Below are 26851 nucleotides of genomic sequence, written 5' to 3' on the forward strand. Positions count from 1 at the left end.
GACCCATTAATTAATTAATAACTGATAATCTTGACATCCTTCTTAAAAAAATAATTAAAAATATGGGGAAAGCTATAAGGATATTTGTCATTGGTTAGGGCCCTCTCTTCTTTTGGAACTCCATTTACATGCATTTTTTTATATTTTCCCAGATTGCTGAGGCTCTTTTCCAAACATTTTTTTCTCTGAACTTCAGATTGTACTATTTCTATTGATCAATAAGTTTACTAACTCTTTCCCATGTTTCCTTCATCCGGTGACTTTTTTTTACTTTGGATATTGTATTTTCATTTCTAGAATTTCCATATTGTTCTTCTTAAAGTTTGTTTCTCTGCTGAGATTTCCTGTCCATTCATTCATTATGGACATATTTTCTTTTATATCCTTGAGAGTAGTTATAATAGGGTTCTTTAAACACCTTTTCTGCTCATTTCAACATGAGATATATTGGATTTTGTCTTTATTGATTGCCTTTTCATGTGGTTATGAGTCACCTTTTTCTCTTTATTCTGGGTCAAGTAGTTTTGGAATGCATCCTAACTATTGTGAATGATACCTTATAGAGACTGGATTCTGTTACACTCCTCTGCAGAGTTTTTTTATTTTTTTTATTTTAAAGATTGGCACCTTAGCTAACAACCATTGCCAATCTTCTTTTTTTTTTTTTTTCTGCTTTATCTCCCCAAACCCTCCCGTACATGGTTGTATGTTTTAGTTGCAGGTCCTTCTAGTTGTGGCATGTGGGACGCTGCCTCAATGTGGCCTGATGAGCGGTGCCATGTCCGCGCCCAGGATCCGGACCCTGGGCCACTGCAGCGGAGCACGCGAACTTAACCACTCGGCCACAGAGCCGGCCCCCAGCAAAGTTTTCAGTTTTGTTTTCTGAGGCAGTTAATCTGGCTGGATTCACACTCCAAACCTTGTCTCTCATCTTGAACTGTTTCTTCTCTTGGCTTCTGGGATAGTAATCTCCAGATTCTCCATCAGCTTCTCTGTCAAATGTTGCAAAGAAGAACCTATCAGAATTGGCATTTAGGTGGTTACTGCTCCCTGTTAGAGTAGTTTTGGTGATGTTTTGTAATGAAGAGAATGATAGGGGAGAAAGTTGAGGTAGTGATAGTAATACTTTGCAAGAGTAACAATAGAAATAGTTAAAAAATAATCTGTCATAGGTGGTGTTTGCTGCCAATTTGGATTTGTAGTTTAGGCAGAAACTTACTTCTTACTTTTTGCAATCAAGTAGCAGTTATTGATGTTCCTTGGTTCAAATTTCTTGGTCCCCATTGCTAGGCTTCTCGTGCATTGGCCTATATTATAAGTTTTTTCTCTCTAAAACTCTTACTTAAGAAGAAACCTTTAACTCCTCTTTCTTCTGATGCTTTGGATATTGTAATTTTCCACGCTTTTATGCCAGAAATTTTTTTTTTTTGCATCCTTTTCCTTTTCCATATCAGAAGTAGAAAGTACCACATTGCCATTGACTTTATTTTCTTAATTAAGAGGAAATTGAGTCTCCACTGATTCCCTTCTCTTGTGTTTGAAGATTCTTTTAGTATAAAAATCTGTTATAGTGTAGAAAAATTTATAATATGTTCTAATAGGCTCTCAGCTTCTTTCAAGTTGCCTTTATTTTGAAGCACTAAAGGTTTTCCTTCCTATTATAAGTGACCTTTAAAAAGCAATTTTGGACTTAGAGAAAAGTAGTATGGAGTTTGCTGTTAACAATTGTATAACGATAGCATTAATCGCCAGTACCAGGAAATTGAGGATGATATAATACTATGGTCATGCACCACGTAACGACGTTTCAGTCAACGACCAACTGAATATGCAGCAGTGGTCCCATAGGATTATTACCAGATAGCCTAGGAGCCCAGTAGACAACACCATCTAGGTTTGTAGTAACCTCGATGATGTTCACACAACAATGAAATTGCCTAACAATGCCTTCCTCAGAATTTATCCTTGTCATTAAGCAACTCATGACAATATTACAATCTACCGATCTTACTCAAATTTTGTCAGTTTTCCTACTAATATGCTTTTTCTGGTCCAGGATCCTGTCTAGGATCCCACATTGCATTTAGATGTCATATCTCTTCCAATCAAGTAACATTTCCTTAGTCCTTCATGATCTTGACACTTTTGAATAATATTGATTACCTATTTTTAGAATGTTCTTGACTTTGGGTTTTTCTGATATTTTCTCATGTTTCGATTGAGGTTGTGCATTTTTGGTAAGTATATCACAGAAGTGATATACCCTTCTCAGTGCCCTATATGCTATTCTGTTTATAATATAATTGTCTTAAATATTTCCTCTACATACATTAAGGTCCACATCTGATAGTGTTATAATTTTTGCTTCAAATGATTCTCTCCTCTGTTCTCTCCATTCTGCTCTTAAGCACATTCATTGAGTTTTTTATTTTGGTTATTGTATTTTTCAGTTCTAAAATTCCTATTTTGCTCTTCTTATATCTTCTGTGTCTTTGGTGAGACTGTATTTTTTTATTTGTTTCAAGTGTATGTGTAGTTGCTTTTTGAAGCATTTTTACAATGGTTATTTTAAAACACTTGTCAGATAAGTCTAACATCTGTGTTATCTTGGTGTTGGCATCTCATGATTGTCTTTTGTCATTCAAGTTGAGATTATCCTAGTTCTTGGTATAGTGAATGATTTTCTGTTTTATCTGGACATTTTAGGTCTAAGAAGTCTCTAATTTAAACCTTCTGTTTTAGTAAGCCCCCTCTGACATCGTGCCAGCTAGGGTATAGGGGTGCTGCCTCGTTAGTACTGGGTCTGGGTGGAGGTTCCCTTTCTCCACTTGGCCTCTGTTGACCCCCCTGGTGAGAGGGGGACTTGTTATAGCTGGATGGTGGTGATAGTCCTGACCCTCCACGGTACCTCTCCTGACATCACCCCAGTGAGAAGGGGTAGGTATCTACCATCACCAGATGCCTGGGAATCCAGCAGGGGTCCTGACTCCCCATTCAGCCTTCTTTGTCATCACCCCAATTGGAGAATTGGGTCACCTTATTTCATTCAGGCAAGGGTGGAAGACTAGGCTTCCTAACTGGCCTTTGTTGATGGGGATGTGGAGGTGGGAGTGGCTTTGCTGTTTATTCCATGATTGTTTGGCTGGAGTAGAGCAGTTATTGTCTAAATGTTTTTTATCTTGCTAAGTTATTCCTTTTCTGGTCCTTTGGTTAGAGAGAGCAGGCTTTCTTGAGGCTTTTTTTTTTTCCTATACCCATTGGCATTTCCAGGTTGCTGGCTTCTCTGGCACCCAGTCCAAAATATCTAAGACAAAAAGAAAACCTGACAGTTCTCCACTGTGTTGTTTCTTGGGTCTTGAAATCCCTAGCTGGTTTTCCTCTTTCTCTCCACCTTTCTGAGTCCTCTTATGTTTGTTTTATGCAGGAAGAATGGGGAAAAATAAATCTATTCTATCTTGTCTGGAAGCAGAAATCAGAAGTGGTCTTTTCATCATGAATGTAATTGTATTTTAAATACAAACATAGTATGTTTCTAAAACTTATAATTCCTGAGTAGAAAGCAGCATATTCCAATATTTTTGTAAAAGAAAAAATAATTCAATGCTGCTATGAATTAGTATAGTATAATATAGTATATAGTGAAAAGATTTGTAAGATCTTGTCTTTGATACCCATTTATTAAAGTGATAGTTACTACAATAGAATTCTAATACATGAAGAGTAGCAGAGTTGGGTGGCCCTCTTGGGAGAAGATTTTGCATTAGTTTAACTTCAGTGGTGTACTGAGTGCCTGGATACCTGTAATTTTCCTTTGACTTTGGAAAAAGTGTTCTGTACTAAAAAATTATTTCTTTGCAAAGCCCTGTAGATTTTAATGTGGCTTGTTTTACATATATAAACGGATACGTTTGTGTATATCAAAACATGAGTACGTCCTACAAAATGAGAAAGCTCCTTTTCTGGTAGGTATGAAATTGACTGAAACTAAAATAACTGTGTGTGTGTGTGTGTGTGTGTGTGTGTGTGTGTAATTTACTGGCATAGTCAATGGAAATTGAAAGGCAAAGAGCAAAAATTTAGGATTTCTGTCATGGACACAGTTATCACTTAAAGTAATGCAATTATTTCCCATAACAATACTGACAGCACATCTGTTGTTGCATTTGGTGGACAGTTTTTATCTGTGACTTATACCAGGAATAAATCTGTACGTCACTGCTGGATTTTGTACGCCAAATATAGGCGTGTAATTTTCAAAGCTTATCCCAAGCATAGAATTTCTAAAAGAAAGAAAAGATAATTATAAGTTGTCTCAGTCTGTATAATGTGATTTCACCCATTCACTTATCCCTTCAGAGGCATTAATGTGACAAGCATCTTGCATGCAGAGTGAAACAGATTTCTCATACAACTAAAACACTTGTACATGACTGAGCATGTTAAATATATGTTTACATTTTAGTTACAAAGGACTTCACTTTAGTTATGAAAAGGATTGGGGAAAAAGCTTTAGAGAAAGTCAGTGACAGACATTATCCTAATGTAATATTATTCTTAATAATTATACATCTTGTCATATCTTTTATTACATTATTATGGAATGTATTATAATAGTAATAAGAAGAATAGTATTTATTTTAATGCTAACCATGGATTAGGCCTTGTTCTAAGTGCTTTTTGTGGAGAAACTAATTTTATTTATTACTTATAAATTAATTCATTAGTTATAAATAGCAGTAATGTAGATTTGTACTACTGACTATAGTTGACCCAAATAAAATGATTTGCATGTCATCAAGTGATCTAAAAAAGTAGTTAAGAGATGTTTAATACCAACTTAATCTACTTATTATAGCAATATTTGTCAAGGAATGTTGTTTCGTGCTTTGCCCAGAACATGCTGTTTCGTGTGTTAGTAAAGCTTAGGTCTTTTGAGCAGCTCGTGTGCAGAATCTGCAAGAATCGAGCCTGTTTTGAGTAGCCTGAGATCTGGTGCCAAACTGCCGCTCTGGAGCTCCTCACTGTCTTGCCCCCATGCAGGGCTTCTGTGCAGGAGCTGCAGTGGGATCCGTGCCCGCTGCTGCGGCGTAGACCCCCCGCTCCGTGAACCCGAGTGTGCCAATCCAGCGTGCTTTCCTGACACAGCCATTGTGTCAGGCGTCGCATGTGAATGTGCAGCCTTTATCTTTCCTTCGTGCTCTAACATTCAGACCTGGATCCTTTTCACACCCTCCTCATTTCTGTCCCCCTGGGGTAACCATTAAAAACATCTGACAGAAAAGCAGTTAACCAGTTCTCTGCTGAGATTAGTGAAATATTTAGTATCGTACATCAAGGAACTTCAGCCCTGCAGGAAACGGTCTGATTCACATTTTTCAGAGGTGGGGGGTAGGGAATTTAAGTTTTCACTTGGATAGCCCCTTATATTTTCAAATGGGCGTGAAAAAATTCACATACCTAGCTTTTTACATAAATTATTCTAAGGCTTATAGTATTTTTCTTTATTTCTTAAATTATGTGAATAGTTCAAGTGATTTGTGTCTCTCCCTTCGGGGAAAAAGAAATCTCTAGACTGGCAAAATCAGTATCAGAATGCACCATTATGGCATCTCATCTGGGTTTATGCGATTGCAAATCAAACTAGCAAAGTTATTTTAAAATAAAAATTATTATACATTTACAAGTTTCAAAGGAAGCCACATTGTTTAATTTACATATATTGAAATTTCTGACCCATCTTTTAGTAGAATAATTTTTGTAAGTCCATGAGAAACAAAATGTCACTTTGTAGTAGTTGATGGTGTTATAAATCCAGAACAAGTGTTACAACATTATAAAAATCAAGATCAGTTGCTTACGTTTTTGGGTACGAAAGATAGCAAAATGATATGATTTATAAACAATAAATCTTAAACATAGAGTGTGACTTTTATAATCTAAAATTATCTTTATTCGTTTTTCTTTTAATCAAAATCAAGGTCTTATGACATTGTATATTGGAACTTTTAGGGCCACATTTGTAGAAAAACAGTGCTTTCTTATAACAGAAATATTTTGCCCATCAACCCTGAAGATTTGTGCATTACAGAACATAATGAAATTTTATTACCGTAATTATTTGAGCCTAGTGTTCTAAGATTCCTGACTTCTGCTGGTGCCTTGAATCATAGGAAGCATTTTTAGATTTAGAAGGATGAATTTCAAAATGTCATTCACACAGTATGTATTTTTTTAATTCACAATTTTATGAACTCTGGTGTTTTTATGTCCAAGAAAAAAATAAGTAACTGAAGAGCGCCATATCAAACTCGTTTTCGTGAGTGATTGATCAAGCACGTAAAGTGTGACTCTTTCTTAAGGCCTTTTATCTGCATTTATTACTTTTCATTTAATTTGAAATTGTGTCCTCAAGCAACAGTTTCCTATAGTTTTTACATGTTTTTGTCTGGTTTATTGGGCAGTCTCCATGGAGTGACTGTCTATTTCTCCAGTCACCGCTTCCCTCCGTGCTCTGTCAAATCTCCATTCACGTTCCTTTATGATATCTTTGGCAAATCCCATACTTTTCTGGTTACCTTTAGTTTTTAAAAATCTAGTCCAGTTCAGTGTAAAACTCCAGGCTCGTGTCTCCCATTACAGCCCAGTCATTTTGGCTCAAGACACTTGGAGGAATGAGCGTGTACACTGATTTCTTTTTCTCTTCCTCGCTCCAGCACCTTGGGATATTTGTAGATGGTCGGGTAGGGGCTGGACCTGCTTCTAGATGTCTCCTCCACACTCCACCTCTGTTTCATGGCCTTACTCCTCTGATGCTGGAGGGCTTGGAGGGGGATAAGGGTAGGGGAAGGCGCCCCCTTAGCCTGGTTTCATCCACAGCTGGTTTTCATGTAGATGATCTGATTTTCTTGAGACAGTGTTTAGCTTCTCCCAATTCCCTCTGTCCCTGAGGGGCAGCCATGTTTCCTTTGAGCTTTGCCAGTGGGCCATGCCCCTGACCCCCTCTGTTGGTAGGCGTCACTTTGGTTGGCCTGAGTAGCCTCTTGGTTTCTGCTGTGATTCTCTTTCATTCCCTCCAAGGGCCGTGGAGATCTGGGGTGAGCATATCTTTCTTCATCCTTTTTTGTTTTCAGGTGTGTGCCTCGGGCTCCTTCAACAAGTTCTTAGATATCTCCAGACTCAGGCTCTATATTTTCACATGCTTCCAAACTACTAGGGACATGCCTCGGACTCAGTCATGATTTCTTTTCAAAGGAGGCCTACAAGATCAATTCTCAGCAAGCCTACTGCCAGGGGACGAAATGTCAGTCTCCCTTTCACGTAGGTACTCCCACTGTGTCTATCAGCTATTTTCTTAGAGCTGCCCCACTCACTGGAAATACTGTATTCCTCATAAGGCTGACAGTCAAGATGGTTCCCTCCCATTCGCCTCCCCCTTCCTGGCGCCTCCATATATTCTTTGTGGCTACACCAGCTCTGCTGACTCTTACTAAGGGAGTGAGGGAAGGGAATATGGCCTGTCCCTAAGTGTTGACAGCTCCTTAGAGCTCCTTTTGTTGTTGGCTTGGGTCCTGGTGTCAATTCTGGGGCAATAGGAAAAATCCCACTGGGATTAGGTTCTTTTGTGAGTGATACAAAGCCCAGTGACTTAAACAAAATAGATGTTTATTCTCTCATCTAAAGATCCATAACTTAGCAGTCTAGGGGTAGTGCAATGGTTCTGTTCCATGAAGTCTTCAGGGACCCAGGTTCCCTCCAACTCACCACTCTAGCATCTCTAAGATTCAGCCCTTGTCCTCAGGGTCAGAGATGGAAATGGTGGGGTTGTGCCCCAGCCAGGTGGCCTAGTGGTTAAGTTTGCACACTCCATTTTGGTGGCCTGGGGTTCATGGGTTTGGATCCCAGACACAGACCTACACACTGCTCATCAAGCCTTGCTGTGGCAGTGTCCCACATACGAAATAGAGAAAGATTAGCACAGATCTTAGCTCAGTGACAGTTTTCCTCAAGCAAAAAGAGGAAGATTGGCAACAGATGTTAGCTCAGGGCCAATCTTCCCACCAAAAAAAATGTTTTAAAAGATGGTAATGTCCACATTCCAAGCAGTAGGGTGACAGAATGGGTGAAGAAGTAGAGGAAAAGCCACACATCTGATATCTTTTTCAAAAGTTTACAGGAAGCCACCACAGAATTCTTTCATTTACCTTCTCCTCAGTTGTATGGCTAATCCTAGCTCCAAGGGAGCCTGGGAAATAGCATCATTATTCTGAGCATCCCAGTGCCCAGCTAAGAATCACTATGGAAGAATTACTGGAGGACAATTAGCAGTCTCTGTCACGTTCACGGGATGTGTTGGCATTTCCTTTGGAGCTGTGTGTGAACTTGGACCTTTACGTTTATCTTTTAGGTAGGAGTGATTTATGTACACGGACATTGAATGTCTGCAGCATGCACAGTATTTTATAGGGTGTTACAAACTCACAGTGAATTGTATACCGTTAGGAGAAAAGCTAAATCTTTCAGCAATAGTATCCAAGCCACTGATGGAAATTAAGTTTGAAGCCTATTTTTTAGATTGGAATTGTTTTGTGCTATTTCTGTCCTTTGTAATTTTCATTTCTCTAGAAGAAAGAATAGAACTGCAGTAAGCTGGCCAACATATAAGCGTGTTCACCATCAATCTGGATATTTAGGAGAGTGGCATGTCTTTTATATAGACTTTCAATTGATGTCAGAGGGTGATTATATTTTATTTTAAAAAGCATGTTTTATAATAGCACTATATCAGACATAATATTTTAACTGTACCATAAATGGCTATGAACTGTAGCTATTATAGTGTCACCATTTATTGACTTTTGCGTAAACCTGTTATGTGGTTTCATTTTCCCCCATTATATTTTTTCTGATGCATAGTAAACAACACATCCACCGTCTTGAACTCGTAGACACTGAGTGACCTTTTAACTTGCTCAGGAGATATAGTATAGTGAGTTGGAACTGTGGTCAAATCTTTTTCCCCAAAGCTAACTTGGAAGAAATATTTTTACAATAAAATCTTTGAAGTACTGTGCAAATAAGCCTTTCTATATTCACTTGATTTGAACTCTAAACTGCTTTTTATAGATTCCAGGAAATTTCTCTACCTTCAGGGAAACTGTTGGCCAATCTTAACAACACTACTGGTTTTAAAAAGTTGAATTATTAAACCATTAGACTAGGATCCATATTGTTGTCATTTTCCGTCAGATCTATATTATACAGGACAAAATATATGTGGACCATAATCTGTAATAAAGGCATGTGGATATTATGCAGCAGTTCGAATTAAACCTCAGACAGGGAACTAATACGTGTTTTAATTTTCTTCCTCACAAATTCAACATTTCGACCTAAGCTTTTACCCTACATCTATACATGGTTTAACAAATTGAACAACTTAGAGCTAATAAAACCAATTTTGCCTATAGTGTAATTGGAGAAATCACATTCTATACGCATATTTTCATTAATTTATTATAAAAGCAATGCTATTTTTACTTTATTAGCTTATAATTAAACACTGCTTGAGAGAACTTTTTTGAAAGTAGATAAATGGGAGGATGGAAATTTTCCCTGTGAAAAGATGGACTCGCTCATCTCCCTATCCCCGTATACCCACCTCTGATATGGAGTGTCTCACATGAGGTTTCAGTAATGATGGGTTGTATTTAAAAGAAAAATAATATAGTGACTTTATTTTGGTCTGCACATTACAAATCATTTCAGTTTAATTCAATTTGATTATAATGTCAAAATTTCAAGCATAGCATGATGTAGTGACACCTATATTTAACAGTGTTTTTATAGGGACTATAATGTAGAAATAGAAGAGTGTCACTACCGATTAAGTGGCAATCACACACACACATAAAGTCAAAGATGAGAGAAAATTCAAGTTGACAAAGTGCTTTAGAATCAAGTCTACTTTGACTTAGCTTACCCTTGAGTCCTTTATGCATTACACATTACGAGAAGCTGGACCATTAAGATAGATGTAGCATTTAGTTGTGAATTTTTCTACTGGTATAATAACATAAGACATTTTGTAAAGTATTTCCTAAACTCTTTTAAAACTTTCAAGGTACTTAAAATGGAATTAATAGGTTTTCCATAGATATTGGAAGGTCCCGATAAGATTTTAAATATTTGAAGTGTGTTCTGCATAAATTATTTGGATTTTCCTTGAAATCTAGACCCTTTGAAAAGGACCTATTGCATCCTGCTCCCTTTTACAAGTGGTGTTCAGCAGATTGCATGTGTTCTGTTATAGGTTCACTACTGTGATAGACAAAGTGGCAGAGAGTGTGTGACCTGTCTGACATTAGCCCCTGTGCAGATGACTTTCCATGCTATTGGAAGCTCCATTGAAGCCAGCCATGACCAGGTATAATATGCCACTGCCATTTTGCTGCGTTATGGCCCAGCTAGGAAATCAGAGACCATCGAAATGGGAGCTATGTGCACACAGACGGCTTTGCTTTCCCTAATACGTTATACACTAGCGCCATTTGCTAGACTTTTGAAAAGTCAAAAACTTTTCTGTTGAGAAACTCATATCTTAGGAGATTTAATTTACTTTAGACTTCTAGTTTACAATTCATTATTAATTTAAATATAGAATTCTTTTACAAGGAAGAAATAATTGCCCTACAAGTTATTATTATTTGTAATAATTAAAAATGAGAGGAAGGGTCAGCAAAATAATGTAAATGACACTGCACTCTCGCTAGGCTCATTTAGTTCTGTAAGAGAGTTTAGTGTTATAGAAGGTATGTAAAATAACTGTGTGAACTTTCAGAACCATCAACTTACTCCCATAATTTGGGATATTATTAAAATGAAGTTCCAGTGCTGTTTTTACTTTGAAAGTTTTGTTTCTGAAATAAAGCTAAAAATCTGAAAAGTATACTGTTTCTTAGTAAACAAATTCCTTTGATTGTTTAGATAGCAGCTTGAAAATGCATCCTGTTTGTGAGATAATAAATATTTTCAATTAAAATAATCATCAGATTAGACTAAACTAGTGATCTAGGACGTAGAATTTCTAGTTTGGAGTCAAAATAAATAGACATACACAGTTTACAGTATGACTAACCAGCTATGCTTTCTAAATTAACCATTCACATACAGAACTCATTTTCATATCCATTTCCCAGTAAATTTGAGGACTTCTAATGATCTTGCCTGACTAATCTTTTTTCCCTCAATCTGAGTAGTGCCCTTGCGTGGAGAGGATAACAGAGCATAGCATAATGACGGATCTTCTCAAACACATGATTAATTGTCCAACTCAAACCAGGCCTAGGAAAACCTTCTTAGGGGCAGCCCTCTCTAGTTCAGGACGTCTCTGACATTGTGGGTCTCCAGCCATCACTTGTTGATTGGTGATGAGGTCTTGTGGTGTTCAAGAAAGAGCAACTAGATCATAAAATCTGAACTTTAGGAACTAACCATGGCGTAAGTTAGCTGCACTTCGCTGGATGGAATCTGTCATCTCTTTGGGACTCTGTTTCCTGGAACGTTAATGAGGGAATTGAGTTGGGTGACTTACAAGATTCATTCCAGTGCTCCCGTTTTATAGCTCTGTAACTGATCTTCCTGCTCCTGGTTGGATGAGGCCAACCAATACTAAACAGTTAATAGCGTATTGATCTGGAAAGCAGCGTAGAGACCCCCCAGTGCTTCCCAGGGTTTCGCGCTGATGTACACCCTGGCTGCCATCCGAGAGATGTGCCTGCACCAGCTTATATAAAGAGTTATCCCTGTGTGAACTACAACTTAACTGCGTGCCAGGTGCTACGGAAATGTGGTGAGAAGTTCAGACATGGTTCTCGCTCTCCTAGAACCTACAGTCGAAGAACTTCACTTCTTTGAATATTTAGTAGGAAGTCTAGCTACTGCTATATCTATCTCTCTATCCATTCGTGGCAGAAACAAATGACGAGAGCAGCGTGAGATAACCATCCTGCAAAGGTCTCTCCTTAAGCTGAGCAAAGAAATGAAATGGTGCCTCAACCACCCACACCCCTAAGAAGAACGACCCACTGTTAGCAGAGGTAGTGTGTTCTATAAAAGAGCACTGGACTGGGAGGGGAGACTGAAATCAGACCCAGATTTGCCATGAAGTAGCTGTGGGGCCTGGTCTCTTCACCTCTTGGAACTTGGCTTCTTTGTGAGTAAAATAATGAGGCTGGTTCAGGCTTGTGCCCAGTGCATGTGCCAAGCTACTCAAAGTCCAGGGCTACTGTTAGCCCACATGGCACCTTTACAAGTTAGAAAAAAAAAAGGCACTTCTTTCTCAAGGCATTCTACTGCTGTCCAACAGAAAATGTAATAGACAAATCCACGATAACTACAGTGTGAATGGAGCCCTCCCACTCAAGATGTGCAGTGCACAACCTGCACAACTGTACACAGTGGTCTTATACTGCATCTGTCTGGAGTGTCAGCTTTACTCAATGGTAAGTAAATAAAGAAATTTTTATATGAAAGCAAATACAACTGCATTACAGATGACAAATTTGCATGAAATTTTAAGATTAAAAAGAGACTTTCAGGAAATATTTTGATAATGGTCAAATGGATGGATGGATGGATGGATGGATGGATGGATGGATGGATGGAGCTATGACTGAAATGATCAAAGGAGAGTGTTGTATATCAAACACTCCACTTTGGTGGCCTCAGAGGTGCCAAGTGGGGGTAGTGGTGTGATGTGTGCTCCTTCCTTATCCTTGGACAATTGGGCTCCCTGAGGAAAGGAGACAGAGTGGACCTCTACTCCGCATCTCTGGCTTTGCTACGTTGTTGCCATTGCCCTGCCTCACGCTGAGGGTCTGTTTGAGCAAAGGGTACTCCTCCACCACACCAAAAGCGTAAACTTGATCTCGTAAGTTGGAAAAGATGGACCGCTGAATGCTTTTTCACCCATTAATGTGTAAATACTAGAAAACAGGAAAATATTTTAAAGCAAGAAAAGTTATGATAGTTTAAAAATCGTTTTCTGTTCTTAATGTACTTGAGCCTACACAACTGAACAAACGGAATAAGTATTCTGAGAAAAATATATGTGTGAAGTTTAGAGGTGATTCTTCTTGTGAAGCTCGGGTTCTTATCTGCGTAGAAAATGAAGGTGAGAAATGGCAGAGCTCTCTAGCCTTGAACCTTATAGCTTGTCTTATTTTTTAGAATTTAATTCTAGGAACTCGGTGAAGTAGAGACAGTGTATTATCCAGTGCGTTCACTCGCTGTGTTACAGGGTGACAGGACAGGCACTGTGAAGTGTAATTGCTCTATCAGAGGTCAGTACAGATTCGCAAAATGGTCAGGGGAGAGATGCTTTCTCATCTGTATGCTGATGGCGTCCAAATGTATGGAACTCTTAATTCTCCGCCTCCCCCCATCAAACGCACTCCTGCCTCCTCCCCTGTCTGTTCCTTTTCTCCCTCCTGGTAAATGACCTCACCGTCTACTTTGTTGCTCAAGCCAAGCCCCTTGGAGCATCCTTGCCGGCTCTCTCCTCCTCTCACGCTACATCCTGTCCCGGCATCTCTTCCTCTCCTTCATCTCTGATCTGACCACTTTCACCACCTCCAAGGCTGTCATTCTAGTTTAACTCTCTATCATTTTTAACCCAGACCATTGTGGTCATCTCTACCCTGACTTCCTTTTTTCTGCTTTTGTTCCACTATGGTCTGTCTTCCACACAGTACCCGATATTATTTTTAAGTTAATCATATCACATTACTCAGCTGCTCAAAACCTTCCAGTGGCTTCCCACCACACCTGCTATAAATCCAGCATTTTTGTTATGGCATACAAGTCCTTACGTGAGTTGGAGCCCTCCACCTCTCCGTTTTCAATTCCTACTGCTGCTTTTCGCTCACTGTGTCCCAGTCTCACTGACCCTGTTGCCAGTTACATCATAATAGATGAAAGAAACCAGACTCAGAAGGCTACGTTCTGTGGATTCAATTTGTGTGACATTGTGGAAAAGGCAAAGCTGTGGGGATGGAAAACAGATCAGTGGTTGCCAGGGGCTGGGGGGATTGGCCATAAATTGTCATGAGGGAATTTTTGAGGGTGATGAAATGTGCTGTGTCTCGATTGTGGTGGTAGAAACACGACTGTACACATTTGTCAAACTCACAACTGTACACTAAAAAGGGGAAACTTTACCGAATGTAGATTATCCCTCAATAAACCCAACTTAAAAAAAAAAGCCAGATTCATTCTTTTCTCAGTTACTCATGTGATATTGATCCCAAAGACGTGTGGAAGGATGACATCCCCTTTCTTTCCCTGTGTTCTCTGCGTATGTAGGATCCACCACGGAAATGCACTAAATTTAACAATAGCCTGGGTTAGTTCCTCCAAATGCCGGTGGGTAGTGGAGGCCTGCTGCAGACCTCACAGAATAATTATTAGTCTCCAAAGAGGGGTCTGAGCCTCCCCATCTGACTTCAGGGACGGGGTCTCCAGGCCACTGTTCCCCATTGGGGCGAATTCTCTGAATTCTCGTCCAGCAGTGGATGGTCATCAGGCTGGTGTTGGCCTGGAGCTCCTCATGGTGTCTGGGTGAGAATGTTCTACAGGTGTTTGCCTTGTTCGTCACAGCGAATATGATATTGTAAATTCATGTTAGTTTAGAATGTTTAATTGTCCGGAGTAAAAACACAGTTTAAATTTCCAGATACTGATTTTTTTTTTCAGTGAACATTTGTTAGCTGAACAACTGTAGGGGCATACTGCACTAGATGCTGGAGCATACAAAGGTGACTAACTTAGCAGTCCTTGTGGTAAGCTAAATAACTAACTTCTTATAGTCCTCGCTAAGCCAATCCTGTGAAATTTAAAATTTGTAGATCATATCATGGTTTCAATGAAGAGACTTCATCCTCATACGCTTAGTAAAAAACACACTTATTTGTTAAGATTGAGCCTAGTGAGGGTTTTGCTCAATATTTTTCAGTGTATCCTATTTGGGAATTAAATTTATGTTAGCTAGTGTATGTTATTAGATTGAAATCCTTTGTAATAGTGTGAAAAGTTTTTGGACTTGGTATATCTTACGAAATACTATTCTCTTTTTTTGCTTTTTTCTTTTTTGAGGAAGGTTAGCCCTGAGCTAACTACTGCCAATCCTCCTCTTTTTTGCTGAGGAAGACCGGCCCTGAGCTAACATCCATACCCATTTTCCTCCACTTTATATGGGGGATGCCTACCACAGCATGGCTTTTGCCAAGCAGTGCCATGTCCACATGCGGGATCCAAAACATTGAACCCCGGGCCACCGAAGTGCAACGTGCAAACTTAACCGCTGCACCACCCGGCCGGCCCCACGAAATGCTATTCTTTACTCTCTCCTTCTGGTCTGATATCCTTTCTCCGTCTGTCTTCATCACTCTTAGATGTTACTGAGTACCTCTTCCTCTGGGTCTCTTTTAATTACATCAGTCACCTTGTGGTTACAGCCTCAAAGTCATAAACTTCCTTCCCTGTCTTTATATTTTCTTTTTATTCATACTTGCTCAGCCTGCATTATCAGTCTCACCAACCTCACCAGCACTGGGCAAGCGGCTGGAGATTAGTCAAAATACTGTAGCTTAATTTCTAATTAATAGTTTTATCACTGCCTACCTTAGTTTGTTCCGGTTAGCTCTGGAACTCACTTGCTTCGTATAAATAAAAGAATGAACTAATAAATCAGCCACCTAACCAAGCACCAACTAGTCAACGAAGTGTGACATATGTATATTAGTATTTGCTGCACTCTGACTTCTACTCAACACAAAGCATCATTGTCATGTGGAGTAAATGACTATGCATATTTAACACATTACTTAGAATTTTAAAAGTCAACAATTCTACAAGAGAAAAGATACAAGAACCAAATTTATAGATAATGTGTTTACCATCTACTAGATATTGTGCTAGGCTCTCTGTACATTATTTTGCCTAATTCTTCTAATAACTTATGAGATATAAACTGTAGCATTTGTATATTAGCTTCCTTTGCTGCATCACCTTTAAGGGTTTAGGTCCAGATTAGTAAAATCAAGCTGAGTTGTTTCCAGTATGTGTGCTTTGACTAGAATTCAAGGCAGACCTCTCAATGCAAGGACAGCCATTAGGTGTAACAATTTACAAATCTAATAGGTATTCTCTTCTACTTTTGACTAATTAAATTCCTCTCATAGGTTTGTATTCTGATTAATTAGAAGTCTCTCTGCCTGAGTAATTATCCCATAATGTCTTACAGTTTATAGTAAGTTAAAAGTAAAAGAGAAAAAGCCTTCACACCTATTATCTGAATACGTACTTTTTCAACAATAATCTGTTGATTGGTTGTAGACTATGGAGAGAACTTGTGTAGTACTCGATGGTCGTACGTAATAGTATGTGCACTTCCTTGCCCTTGAGGTAATTACAGTCTAATGGAGTGCATCAGCTAGGGTGCTTTTGTCCACAAATAACAGAAAACTGAACTCATACGGGCTGAAATAATAAGGAACCTTGTTATCTCATATAACAGGAAGTTCAGAGGAAGGGTCAACTCCAGGGTTGGTCGATAAAGCAATGCAGTGATGTCAGCAAGGACGCAAGTTATTCCATTTCTTAGCTCCGCCATCCTCTGCTTCATCCTCTGGCTCACAGAAAGATGGCCATAGTAGTTCTCTGTGTCACTGGCAATATAGCCACATGTAAAAGAAAACGAGATCTGATCTTGTGTCTCCTTTTAGGGGCAAAGACATCTGTATCAGGAACTCCTCCAGCCATCTTTCCTTCACAGCTCGGGCCTAGATTGGGTCGGTCATATGCTCATCTCTAAGCTAGTCACCTTCTGAAAGAAATGAGACCTCTATTGGTTTAAGTGCTTGGGGTGAAATGGTTGTTGAGGAATCAGCCACCAGGACTACTGCATGAGGGATTAAATCCCACATATATAATTTTAAATTTTCTACTAGATCCATTAAAAAAATAAAAAGAAACAGGTAAGTTTAATCTTAATAGTATATTTTATTTAACCCAGTGTTTCTAAAGAATCATTTTAACATGTAATCAAATTTTTAAATTATTGAGACATTTTATCTTTTTTTGAGTCATCTTATCTTGGACTAGCCACATTTCAAGTGCTCAACAGCCACGTGCATGTTGGAGAGCACAAGTCTATGGAATGAAACCCACCAGCATTGTGATTTGGCCCCTGCCGATGTCTCCAAGCTCATCCTGCACCTTTGCCCTGTGCCTCGCAGTTAGACCACACTTTGTGCTCTGGCCGTGTTGAGTCACCACCTCCCGTGCTCTCTTGCATCTCTGTCTTTGCACTGTTCGCTCTGCCCGGGCCATTCTCTCCTTGCTCACAGAGGGACTTTCATTGTGATATCCATCAGATCCAACCAAGGTGTCACTCCAGTCAATAAGCCCTACCCAGACCTACTTTTCATATTATCCCACTGGTAACACTTATCAAACTGTTCCTTTTTTTTTTTTTCATATTGGTCTTCCCACTGGTCAGTGACCTCTGTGAGGTCTAGGGCAGTGTCTTATTTGCCTTAGTATTCTCTGTGTCTGTGCTCTTAAGACACACACAGTACATACTTATAAGATGGGTTTGAATTGAATTTCTAGGAAAATTAGAATGACTTGGATTTGGTAGAATTAGTGAGAGAAATAGAATGTTTGGCTCAGTATGCTTTCTCTGGTGGTGACCTTACAGGGACATTTTTTTGTGAAAGCATCCTGGTACTTCCAAATGTTGACCTCAGAGTATTTACATACTCTGAATACATGTAACTATCATTAGGAATCCATTATATATCTCCATTAATTCCTTTACTGATCTATTTGTAACTCCTAATTTTTGTAACCTGTCATGTGTATGAGTACATCCTTCTCAGTGTCCTAAATTACTTTCTTCAAGTTTCAGGGCTGCCTCCTACTCTAGTTTCCCACTGTGTAGTATACAAGTCAGTATTCACTGAGTAATGTCCTTTGGGACTGCATTCCTCAGAATATAAAGAGGCATGAACTTCACAGGTTTGAGTAACAATTACCCAAGACAAATAAAGCTTTTTATTAATAAAAAGGACACACTTAAGTGACATTACATAGTAACAGACCTTCTGTCATCATCCTGAAGGTACCTGCGAGACAGTTCTGGTATTCTTTGTATTACATAGATTTCAGTGTAAGTTTGCATTTCAGCTTGTTTCACTTGCTCACAACATGTGTCAAGCCACAGTGCTGAGTGCCATGGGGTGTTGGAAGAGAAGGTGTGACCCCTACCATTGGCACTTCTGGGAGGTCCTGGAGCTGCCAAAATTCAACACACAACTTGATTTTTGTTTACTTTTTATGAAATAGGATGCTAGAGAGATAGTAAAAAGGCTCATCAATTTTAATGTTTGTTTTAGGAAAGTGTTTCCATAATTGTTGATGTTTATATTTCAAAGTGTTTCCTGCTTCTGAAACTTACCTCATGATTATAGGACTAAAATTTCTTCTGACTTTTTATCATGTAAAATTCCCATTTTACACAAATATATCTTATAGTTAAGAAATTCAATCCATATCTTTTTTCCTTTATATTTTGTATTTCGGTAATTAGTCCAGTAGTTCATAGAGCATGTTTTTGTTTTTTAGTTGTTTTTTAATTGAGATATAATTGATATATAACACTGTATTAGTTTTAAGTGTACACCATATTGATTTGATATACATATATATTGTGAACTGATTACCACAAGTTTAGTTAGCATTCATCACCACACACAGTTAAAAATTCAATCAGATCTTCAAAAAAATATTTCAGCAGGAGAAGTCACCAGGACCGACTTCTCACCACTGAGTAGTTATTCTCGTTGACGGACTAGAATAAGACAAGTCAGCATACTACGGCCCGTAGTGGGCCACATCCAGCCTGCCACCTGAACTGAGAATGGCCTTTAGATTTTGAAATGCTTAGGGAAAAAATCCAGAGAAGAATAATATTTCATGACATGTGAAAATTACATGGAATTTAAGTGTTAGTGGCCATAAGTAGTTTGACTGAGACACAGCCATGCCCATTCGTTCAGGTGTTGTCTGTGGCCACCTTCTCTCTACAGCAGCAGAGATGAGTGGTTAGGACAGAGACCTTATTGCCTGCAGAGCCTAAGATATTTCCTCTGCCCTTTACGGAAGAAGTTTGCTGGTCAAATCCCTGGACCAGAAGGAAGAAACGTCAGGCCTTCACCTTTTGTGTTTTGTGTCAAATGTTACTTTAAACATGGTCATTCAGAGTTCATTCTCTTTTGGAAAGGAGCCGGTTTTCTGGACATATTACCCATATTATAAGATAGTGAGACTTGACTGTCAATTCTAGATTTATCTGCTCTACAACAGAAACCAATTTTATTCTCTAAGTTAAGGAAAAATAAATGGTTTTTTCCATCAGTATTCATCAGAGCACTGAAAAAACTTTGCCTGTAGCAAAGGTTACTTCTATCTCCTTCCTGAAATCCCATTTAGAAACACTTCATAGCTAGACTCCCCCCCTCCATTTTTTTTTTAAGCAATAAGGAATATTTTGTTGTTTTCATGGTGATCTTTCACTTCTTTCATTTCAGATATATAAGCAGTTGCTGGAACCAACAGTGAGTTATAGAGGAGGGTAGTGGGAAGATTGAATATTATATATTGTATAACTGACTCCTAATTTCATTTATGCTTAGTACAGCATGACCACATTTCTGAGTGGCTGCATATGCCCAGTGATATTGTGCCCACAAGTGACTTATTAACTTGACCTATAAAATAATTTTGGACTATAGTCAAAACCCACGAGCTTAACTTATTGCTTTTCTTCTCCCAGTTTTTTTCCTGAAATGATGAATAACAGCTATTTTAACCAACAGAAAGTGTGAAATTTTAGATCTTAAAAAGCATGAGTTTTCCCAACTACACTCAAAAGGATTTTTAGTGTGGTTATTTGAGCTGTACCTCGCCTTATGTATAGCTCAATGTTTCACAACAGATTATCTGTTTGAAGATAATTTCATGTTCATGATCTCATAAGAGACAGAGTAAAGAATAAATAGAGTCCAAAAATGTTTTCTAGACGTTCTCTCAAATGAGTTTTGTTTGGTTTTGGACCTGCATGCATAATCCATGTCAGTAGTTCCTTAATTTTTAATTCAGTATTCTCATTTCAAATGATTTAAGTAGGAATTTCATATTCCTACTATTCTTGTAGGTCTGTCTATGTATTTGATGTTGATTTGAACATTGTTGGGGAAATACTCTAAAAACCCTTCTGTTAGCAGTTCATACTAATGAATCATAACCAGATACATTATTAAGCCAATAAATACCATATGTATATAATTGGCTAAATGGATGTGAAAGTTATAGTGGAAAACTGTTGCCTATATAGACTTTTTTAAAGTGACGATCAATGGAATATAGTTCCCTAGGCCACAGGTTTGAGAGCATTATTGCCCACTGGAGGTCACTTTTACAACCGAAAGAGTATTACCTTCCTCGTAAACTCAGATTATGGTGTTGCGTATGGTTTATTACACTATTTAAAACTGAAAACAGTGACGTTCTCTCTCTCAGCAATACACCTTCAATTAAGTCATGCCTCTCTCCGTTTCCAAAATTCCTCTTTAGACAAACCAGTTACTGGTTATTTTTCAGGATTTTCAATTTTATTCTTTTATTGCTGATATTTATTTGACCTGCTCTCTTTGTTTCTAGGTTGGCAGCTAGTGTCTTTTCAGATCACGTATTTTTAAAATACCCTTTAGTTAATTGGCATCTCTTTTGCATCCTCTGAAGGAAGGAATATGAAGACATTTTTAAACCCAAAAATATTTAACATTTGTGAAATTAAGTAATAAAGACCAACATAGTGATTAAAAATGGCCCTATTACCCTTTATAGGCAGTATGGTGATGTACTACCAGCAAACCCGGTACCTTTTGGTAAAAAGTGTCACCGCTCTGCCAAGACCCACACTGAAATACCTCACTCTGAAAGACTAACACACCGATAGGCTCCTACCTGCTTCACCTAATCTCATATGCAGAGGGAGGTCATGCCTGCACACAAGCTCTTGCCATAGTAGGAAGCATAATAAATTTTTCAGCTCAGGGACAAAATTGCCTGGCTGCCAGTCTCCTTGTTGCTGATATGTTTCTGCTTCCTAGACAACTGTTTGCTGGGATCCTTACCTAGCATTTCCTTGCTATCTGCTTGGCTGATCCTACCTCCTAACCTTGAACTCTGACTCCTGGTTACTTATCTAGGGTCTGCCCTGTTGGTTTGTCTTGGCATACTAGGACTTTTGTTCTCTCTGATCTTGTACTGCCCAGCTGATGCTTGACCATGGCTTCTGTTTCCTGTTCTTGTCTGCACCTTGCATTGCAGAGACTCATTGTTCTCATACTGCTCCCCAAATCCAAAACTTTCATGATTGACAGAAATCCATTTTATAGGTATATTCTACAGTCATTATAAAGTCCATGTTTCACCCCCTCTCATCATGGCCTCATGTCCAGGGCCTCTGGGACCTCCCCACAATCTAGTAACTAACAGATCATTTCTTGGGCCAGCAGGAGTTTTCAGGACTCTGTTCTATTGTCCATTTGTTTTCTGGTTGGTGTCTGTGCCACACTAATTATTAAATATTTTTAATATCACCTCTGCTTTCAGAGATATATGTAAGAGTTAAGTTCTTCAAGGAGAGAGGGGGAAAGACATCCTAAAGTGACAATTTTCTTTAAAATTTTTTGAAAATTTCCATGGGAAATCAAGAAGCATTTCAGTTTATTCATTCAGTAGTCGTATGCTAAGCACCAGCTGTATATCTACCACTGTGTTAGATGCTAAAAAGTATTTTCTGTTTTGTAAATAAGGAAAGCCCTCAAATTGAGTATAATTAAAAGTTGGAGACAGGTTATATGGGAACTCTGTACTTTCTGCTCAGTTTTACTGTGAATCTAAAACTGCTCTAAAAAAATGAAGTCTATTTAAAAGAAAAAAACAGTTGGAGAAACAACAAAACATATAGAAAGAATTGAGGACTGATTGCAAAGCAACATGATTTAGTGTCAGAAATATTTTAAAAATTTATATATGTATATATAAATATTGAAAGGCTGTGGAGTATAGAAATGATCAAGAGCAGAAGAATTCATCTGTTTAAGCTTCTTTTAGGAGTTGATGGACTATATAAATTGAAAGATAATTTATGAGGGTTTTCTGTACAGGGAAAACAACATGAGAAAAGGTAGAAACATGGAAATTGGCAAGGAGTATGTGGGGGAAGAAAAACTCAACTTGATGGGAGCTCCAGGAATAAATAGTGTTGCATAAGATCAAGGAAGTTGAGTACATTCTTGACAGCTAGGTTGAGCAGTATGAATTTTGTGTTCTGTGCAGCAAAGAATCATTCTTCAGTCAGGAACAAAAGATATGATTATGCTGGCATCTGTAAGATCAATCTAGTAGCCAGATGCAGAATTGGCTGTGACGGGAAGTAAGGCTTCTATCACAGTAATTCGGGAGTGAACTGGTGCTGGCTACCTTGATGAGTGTGACTAAAAATGGCAAGGAAAACAGCATCTCACCCAGAGAGACATTGCAGAGAAAGAATCAGCAGACCTTGGTGACCAGCTGAGTGTGGTAGAAAGAAACAGCGATTAAAAATAGCTTTAAAGGCACACATCCAGTATAGCAGGGGGAGAGCTGGGCAAATCTTCTTTCCAAAAAGCAACAAAAAAACTTCACAAAATTGTCAAAAACAGCAATTTTAGAACTCTTAAATTGACTAAAGGCATTCATCAAATTGAGAAGTGTTTATTCATGGAAAAACTACTGAACTTCAAGTGAGAAAAGTAGAATTCTGTAGTGTTCTTGCCTGACGCTGGTCTTCTCCCCTGCCTCCAGGCACACTTAGCACAGTAGTTCTACATGGGCAAGGAAAGCCGTGGAAACCAGCAGTTTCACTGGAGGAGTGGCCTTACTTGATTTGAAGTGGCTTATGAAAAACCCCATTCCCAGTGGCATTGGAAATAACAGTAGATACCTTGGTGGCAAACCAACAGGAAAGGCGAGTTGGCAGCTGAGTGAACCTGAGGTTACAGTCTTGGTTGGGGTCAACACTGGATCAGCAGACTAGCCAGAAATTTATCAGGGAGATTCAGGAAATGACACAGTCATACAGGGCCTTGGGAAACTCAACGCATATTCTTCACTGACCAAAAAGCTTCATACACATGCAGGAAAGACCAGAGAGGGGCCAAGCTATTTACACATCACTGGCTGACCATGGAATTCTGCACATATGCAGAGGGGATGCGAGAGGACCTGGCAGGAAGTAAATGCCAAGGCAGATTGAGAACCACCTGAACTTTGAAGGTGCTTCCCAACCCAAACACAGAACCAATGGCAGAGAGTAGACCTTTATTGGCTTAGGGTATTTGAGCAGAACCAATGACCAGTCATTGACTGACTACTAAGCTATATAGACACAATGGTGACCCCTACAAAACCAGGCTTAAAAATAAAAACAAAAATAATTTAAAAACTGAGAAGAGACACAAGTAGCCACATGCTGTGGGGGAGATGGATTCCACAGATTTAATCCAGGCAAATTAATGAACAGTCAAGAAAACCACAGCAACAACTACAGTCCTGCAGAGGAACATCAAAATCCAGAGTTACTGCAATATAGTATCTAAGTTTCCAGTTTTCAACAGAAAGGTACAAGATATGCAATGAAAGGAAGGGGTAACCAATACTCAGTGGAAAAAAGCTGTGGACTCAGGTGTTGGACTTAGCAGACAAAGACTTCAAAGCAGCTGTAATAATATGTTCAAGAAAATTAGGGAAGCCATGTTTAAAGAATTAAATGAAAATATAACAACAATGACTCAACAAATAGAGAATCTCAATAAAGAGATAAAAATTTTTTAAAAGGCCAACTAGACATCCTAGTGTTGAAAAGTAATTACTGAAAAATTCATTAGAGGGATTCAACAACAGACTTGAGACGGCAGAAGAAAGAGCCCATGAACTTCAAGATAGATCAAAAGAAATTATCCAGTCTGAATAACAGAGAGAAAAAAGAATGAAAAAAGTGAACAGAACCTCAGAAACTGTAGGACAAGCACAGTTTAGAGAAAGGATTGAACACCGTTATCAAGGTTGATTTAACATCTGAAAATTAATTGCTTTTTATGCCATATTAATAAAGGAGAAAACCACATGATATTCTCAGTAGACACAGAAAAAGCACTTGCCAAAATCCAACACCCATTCCTAATTAAAAACTTTGAACCATGTAGAAATAGAAGGGAAATTTCTTAACTTGATAAAGGGCATCTGCAGAAAACCTACAGCTAATGTCACCTTAATGGTGATGATGCTTTCTCCCTAAGTTTGGATCAAAGCAAGGATGTCTGCTTTCACCACTTCTACTCGACATTATGCTAGAGATTGTAGCTGGTACAATAAGAGGGGGAAAAGGAAAGAAAGAAACAAAAGACATGCAGCTTGGAAAGTAAGAAACGAAACTGTCTTTATTCGTAGATGACATTATCCTGTATGTAGAAAATCCTAAAAAAGAGCACACACAAAAATCTCTTAGGACTTAAAAACAAGTTCGGGGCTGGCCCCATGGCCGAGTGGTTAAGTTTGTGCGCTCCTCTTCAGCAGCCCAGGATTTCGCTGGTTTGGATCCTGGGCATGGACATGGCACTGCTCATCAGGCCATGCTTAGGCGCTGTCCCACATAGCACAACCAGAGGCACTCACAAGTAGAATATACAACAATGTACTGGGGGACTTCCAGGAGAAGAAGAAGAAGGAAAAAAAGATTGGCAACACTTGCTAGCTCAGGTGCCAATCTTTAAAAAATAAAAAGTTCAGTAAAGTTACAGGATACAGATCAATACACAAAAGTCAATTGTATTTCGGGGCTGGCCCCGTGGCCGAGTGGTTAAGTTCGCGCACTCCGCTGCAGGCGGCCCAGTGTTTCGTTGGTTCGAATCCTGGGCGCGGACATGGCACTGCTCATCAAACCACGCTGAGGCAGCGTCCCACATACCACAACTAGAAGAACCCACAACGAAGAATATACAACTATGTACCGGGGGCTTTGGGGAGAAAAAGGAAAAAAATAAAAAAAATCTTAAAAAAAAAAAAAAAAGAAAAAAAAAGTCAATTGTATTTCTAGAAACAATACTAGATACAAATAATAAAAAATAAAATTGAGTATTTCATTTACAATAGCATCAAAAAGAATAAAATACATAGGAAACAATTTAACCAAAGAGGTGTTAAGACTCGTACACTAAAAACTGTAACACACTGCTGAGAGAAATTAAAGACAATTTAAATACATGAGAGGCATTCAATGTTCATGGATTAGAAGACTCATTATTGTTAAGTTGGCAGTTTTCCCCAGATTGACCTATAGATTCAATGCAATCTCTATCAAAATCCTAGCAGGCTTGTGTTTTTTTTGCAGAAATCAAGTTGATTCTAGAATTTATATGGAAATGCAAAGAGCCCAGAATAGCTAAAACACTTCTGAAAAGGAAGAACAAAATTGGAAGATTTCCACTATTCAATTTCAAATTTTACTATAAAGCTATATTATTCAACTTAGTGGATAAGGATAGACATGTATATCAATGGAACAGAATCAAATGGAACAATCTGGAAATGGACTTTTATATTTGTGATCAATCAATTGTAACAAAAGTGCCAATGAAATTAAGTGGAGAAAGGATAGTCTTTTCAACAGATGATACTGGGAAAATTAAATATCTATATGAAGAAAATGAATTTAGATCCTTACCCCACCCATATACAAAAATTAACCTAAAATGGACAATAGACTTAGAAGTCAAACAAAAAAACTGTAAAACTTCTGAATGAATCATAGGAGAAATTTTCATGACCCTGGGTTAAGCAAAGAGTGCTTAGATTCAACACCAAAAGCACAATTCATAAAAGAAAAAATTGGACTTATCAAAACTTAAAACTTTTGTGCTTCAAAAAATACCATTAAGAAGATGAAAAGACAAGGCACCAACTAGAAGAAAATGTTAACAAGCCAAATATCTGAAATATGACTTGTATCTACGATATGCAGAGAGTTCTTATAATGCATTAATCATAAGGCAACACAGTTAAAATGGATATGAATAGATGGTTCATCAAAGAAAATATACAATTGGCTAATAAACACGTGAGAAAATGCTCACTGTCATTAGCTATCAGAAAAATGCAGAGTAAAACCACGTTAATACCTTACCACTTCATTCCTGCTAAGATGATTATACTAAAAAAAGGTATATAATAACAAACATTGACAAAGATATGGAGAAGCTGAGACTTGCATGGATTGCTGGAGAGAATGTAAAATTGTACTACTTTGGAAAACAATTTGGCAATTTCTTTCTTTCTTTCTTTCTTTTTGGTGAGGAAGATTGGCCCTGAGTTAACATCTGCTGCCAGTCTTCCTCTTTTTGCTTGAGGAAGATTACTGCAGAGCTAACATCTGTGCCAATCTTCCTCTACTTTGTATGCAGGATGCTGCCACAGCATGGATTGATGAGCAGTGTGTAGGTCCATGCCTGGGATCCAAACTGATGAATCCCGGACTGCTGAAGTGGAGCACATGAACTTAACCGCTATGCCACCAGGCTGGCCCCCACAATTTCTTAAAAAGTTAAACAGGGGCTGGCCCTGTGGTGTAGTAGTTAAGTTCAGCACGTTCTGCTTCAGTGGCCCAGGTTCGTGGGTTCGGATCCTG

At 38.5% G+C, this 26851-nt stretch overlaps 1 protein-coding gene across 50 annotated transcripts in view; it reads left to right on the forward strand.

Moving 5' to 3' along the window:
- Window positions 1-26851, forward strand: part of STAU2 (staufen double-stranded RNA binding protein 2) — a 298560-nt gene that overhangs the window by 178857 nt on the left and 92852 nt on the right. For 20 of the 50 annotated variants that reach the window (XM_070631490.1, XM_070631468.1, XM_070631467.1 and 17 more), the window contains one exon: window positions 10310-10423. The exons of 21 other annotated variants lie outside the window; for them this stretch is intronic. In XM_070631490.1, coding sequence (XP_070487591.1) covers window positions 10310-10423 — 114 coding nt within the window. Of the gene's footprint in view, window positions 1-10309; window positions 10424-11255; window positions 12501-26851 lie in introns of all 50 variants that reach the window. 9 more of the 50 variants (XR_011543351.1, XR_011543354.1, XR_011543356.1 and 6 more) reach the window with 1 other exon arrangement.

Source organism: Equus przewalskii, chromosome 8 (assembly GCF_037783145.1).
Source record: "Equus przewalskii isolate Varuska chromosome 8, EquPr2, whole genome shotgun sequence".
Taxonomy (NCBI): Eukaryota; Metazoa; Chordata; class Mammalia; order Perissodactyla; family Equidae; genus Equus; species Equus przewalskii.